Raw genomic sequence first — 4,290 nt, 5'->3', positions numbered from 1 at the left:
ATCAAAGAGCCTCCTTATAGAGATGGCTTCAAATGTGGCAAACCAGCCACTGGGAAAAATGTCGTTGTTTCTGTCACAGACAGAATTCTGCCAAAAACTGGGCAAGCTTAGATGCATGTAGAGTTGATGGCCAAACTCTGCCAAGCCAGGGTAAGCAAGTCCTCAATAGTTTTCTGGGTAACTAGGCAAGGATTAATACCCACTATTCAGTGTTAACTAAAAAAAACACACAAAAAGAATGCTATAGAACATTTCATTTCTTGTAGTACAATTTCACAATACATATATTTATAAAGTATATAAAATATCTGAGTGTGTAATTGTGCTTGTGTAATATATATGAACAATTTGGTATAATGTGGTATATTTTATTTTGAATAATCAAAAGATTTTAAATAAAGGCACGACTTGTAAGACAGGTTAAGGACATACTGTCATGGCTCAGGATCTTATGTTGTGAAGCACATATTACTTTTGAAATTAAAAAGTAGAAAATATGAACAAGATACAATTCTAACTTTTAAGGGTTAATTAAAGTAATGCTTTTTAAGTTGCCTATTCAGATCTGTGTTGGCAAAGTTTACTAATTATAGTATCTATAAGACTTTCAAAGAGGAGCCGATTTTAGGACAGTTTAGTCCTGAGTTTAACTAATCCCAAATGAATTGTGAATAAATTATCTCCTGAGCATAGCCTGAGTCCATACACTTATTAGGAAAATTGCTTGACCAAAGGGAAGCCAAGTTGGATGTAATCAGTTGATTGGTACACTTTTTTTCTCTGTCTCTCTATATTGTTTGGTTTTCAAGAAAGATGAGTCACAACATCACTATATATACGTCTTGAACTTCTGCTTGCATCCTTTTTGACTTTAGTTGAGTGTATCAGGGATTTATACACTGGCCAGAGAAGGTAAAGTTGTATTTATGTTTGTACAGTTTTCAACTTTATTTTATCCAGAGACCTTCAAACTGTTTGGCCCTGAAGTGTCTTAAAACAGTATCAATTGTTTTATTTTCTTAAATAATTTTAATTTATAGCACAATCTGGTTTTGTGGAATGATAAAAAAGATTTAAAATATTTATTTTCATTTCTAAATGAGGCTGTTAGCAACCTTGCAAGCAATTCAACATGTACTTTTTAACGTGGCAGGCTTCAGTGCAATAAGCAAAGGCAAGAGTGACCTGAATGGCAAAAATACCTTCTGAAGAATATTGTGAATATGTTTAATTTTGACTTTAAGTGGCAGAATTTAAGTCATAGCTGACCACTGTAAGGTCTTATATCTGAGTGGTATTACCATATGTACTTAACAGTGTGTTTCATATTTGTGAACAAATGCAATTTTATCCACCATTGAAAGCTTTAATTTACTAGAAAACAATGCAAAAATCCCCAAATGATCATTTAAATATATTTATTATTATTATTTTTACATTTTAGTATACTTTAACTATTGTGCAAACCACATAAAAGTTATCTGTCAGTTTTGATGATGTAGTGATGAAAAGATATCTATATTCCTAAAGAGAGAAAATGCTGAGACTCTGATTACTAAGCAGGAAATGTGAATAATGTCCATTATCAGCTTTAGTACTTAGCATTGCTGAAGTGCTCAGCATAGAAAAAATAGAACAGATCTGATGATAGCTTATATCACAGACTCTAAGGTACCTGCTGAGTTTCAGAACATAACAGGAAGATAGAAGTGATGTAGGTTACAGTGTGCAACTCTGTGGTTTGATAAAGTAAACCTATAGATAATTTTATTTATTCTGATAATTATTTGAGAAGTAAACCACTATTATACTTTTATTTCAATATACGTATTGTGAAAAAATTAGTATGAGTTCCTTTTTGTCTTTAAGAAAGTTTAAAAATAATATAACAAAGTAAACTTAATAAAAAGAAAATGTTAAGATGATACAAGTGCCTCAGAATTTATAGAAAACCGTATTGGTCCCTGGCTACCTTTAAATTGTTTTCTCTGTTCCTGTTTTAATTATCACAAATCATGAATTTATTTTTTTAATGAATCTCATTTTTGTCGTGACAAACACATTTAGCTCCTTGGCCATTTTAAAAGAACACACACTAAGATTGAAAACGACAGCATTAAACTTAGCAAGTATGATTGGGTGCTCAGTTTCAACCAATAAACTATAGAACTTTGGAAACAGTATTAGAATTGAATTTAAATGTTACATATTCAGTCCTGAAAGCACACAATATGTGAAACCAGAAAACAATGTTTCATACTATAAAACAATTCAAGATAGTATTAAAATATTTTTACATAATCTATACTACAAAGGTACCCTACACATACAGACATTATGACTGTTTGTAGGATTGTGTTTGTAATTGTTGAAGGAGGCTTTATAATCCATTCACAAATATATTGTCTTTCAATAAGATGTTTTCTGTTTAACAGGAGTAAATAGATATTGCTTTGGTACATTGGATATAGTAGTGTCAATATTTAATTAAATTTATACTTTGATTATTTTAATCAGTAGATTCAATGGTCAATAAATCAGCATGAGAAACCACTCTATGATTACTGAGTTTGTGCTCTTGGGCATATCAGACGATCCAGAACTTCAGGTTGTGATCTTCATCTTTTTATTCATTGCTTACATACTAAGCGTGTGTGGAAACCTAAGCATCATCGTCCTCACCTTGCTAGACTCTCAGTTAAAGACTCCTATGTACTTTTTCCTCCAGAATTTCTCCTTCCTAGAAATTATGTTCACCAGTGTTTCCATCCCCAGATTTTTGGAGTCAATAATTACTAAAGTCAAGACCATTTCTTATAACAACTGTTTGGCTCAGCTATTTTTCTTCATCTCCTTGGGAGTGTCTGAGTTCTTTCTTCTAACCGCTATGTCTTATGATCGCTATGTGGCCATCTGCAAGCCACTGCACTACACCATCATCATGAACCAGAGAGTTTGCACCCTTCTCGTCCTCACCTCATGGCTGGGAGGGTTTCTGACCATTTTCCCATTGCTCATGCTTATCCTCAAGTTAGATTTCTGTGCTTCGAATGTCATTGATCACTTCTGCTGTGACTACTTCCCCATTTTACAACTGTCCTGCTCAGACACATGGCTCTTAGAGGCATTTGGCCTTTATTTTGCCTCCTTCACTCTGCTGTTCACACTGGCACTAGTGATTGTGTCTTACATCTGCATCATCAGCACCATTCTGAGGTCTCCATCTGCCAGCCAGAGGAAAAAGGCCTTCTCCACCTGTTCCTCTCACATGATTGTCATCTCCATCTCTTATGGAAGCTGCATTTTCATGTATGTCAAGCCTTCTGCAAATGAAAGGGCATCACTGACCAAAGGGGTGGCTGTTCTCAATACTTCAATGGCTCCCATGTTGAACCCATTTATTTACACACTAAGAAATCAGCAAGTTAAACAAGCCTTCAAGGATTTGATTAATAAAGTAATGCTTTATAGAAACAAATGAAAGGACTGGCTAACCTGAATATCACTATGCTCCTTCAAAAAAGGGAATAATGGAATTTTATAAATATGAGCTCTTTGGCTTCAGCTTCTTAAAATAATTATTTTTGTGTATGAGTGTTTTGGTTGAATTTATTTCTGTATACCAAACTGAAGTCTGGTTTCTACATAAGCCTGAAGAGGTCATTGGGTGCCCTGGAAGTAGATACACAGTTGGTTGTGTCACCATATAGGTTCTGGAAGTTTCACCAGTGTCCTTAGAAAGAACAGCAAGTGCTTTTAACTCCTGACCCATCTGTCCAGTCCCTCAACATTTTCACTTATTTATTTACTTTTTTATAGTCGCTTGACTTTTTTCACTTTAGAACGTTACTATGTAATATTTTCCTTTTAAACAATGTAGGTATGTTTAGTATTTCACCCTGAATCAGGTGGGATTACATTTTATAAAATGTTATTTACATTAGTTAGACATGTGTATTTTGGAACAAGGACCTTATTTGGTTACTGTCTCTGTCTCTAGCTAACTGTAAAATTCATTTACACTTGGTGTTATATGTTTGTTATTATTTTCTTCTCCATTTCACAGGTAACTGTTTCTCAGTCCTCCTTTTCTAACTTCCCTACAAATGTGTGTTGTGTTTTATATTCCTTTAGATTGTGTGTTCCATCATGGTTACTCCTTTTTGTTCATATATTTGGGGTAGTACGCAAGTGTAGAAGTTGGTGTACATATTTGTGAATGTGCACACCAGAGGACAGTATTGAGTGTCTCCATCGATCCATCTTGCCTTGATCCTTTGAGACAGAACC

The 4,290-nt window shown here is 34.1% G+C and overlaps 1 protein-coding gene across 1 annotated transcript; it reads left to right on the top strand.

Annotated features, from left to right (window-relative positions):
• Positions 1 to 2,542: 2,542 nt before the first annotated feature.
• On the top strand, positions 2,543 to 3,481 carry LOC311585478 (olfactory receptor 6C3-like; the record flags this gene model as incomplete). Its single annotated transcript, XM_084760698.1, has 1 exon — positions 2,543 to 3,481. The coding sequence occupies one exon, from the start codon at positions 2,543 to 2,545 to the stop codon at positions 3,479 to 3,481; it is 939 nt and encodes a 312-aa protein (XP_084616824.1).
• Between the last annotated feature and the right edge of the window lie 809 nt (positions 3,482 to 4,290).

This window comes from Acomys minous (genome assembly GCF_964271855.1).
Source record: "Acomys minous genome assembly, chromosome: 15".
NCBI classification, from domain to species: domain Eukaryota; kingdom Metazoa; phylum Chordata; class Mammalia; order Rodentia; family Muridae; genus Acomys; species Acomys minous.
The sequence above is the reverse complement of the archived record's forward strand: the minus strand, read 5'-3'. Positions and strand labels throughout refer to the sequence as shown.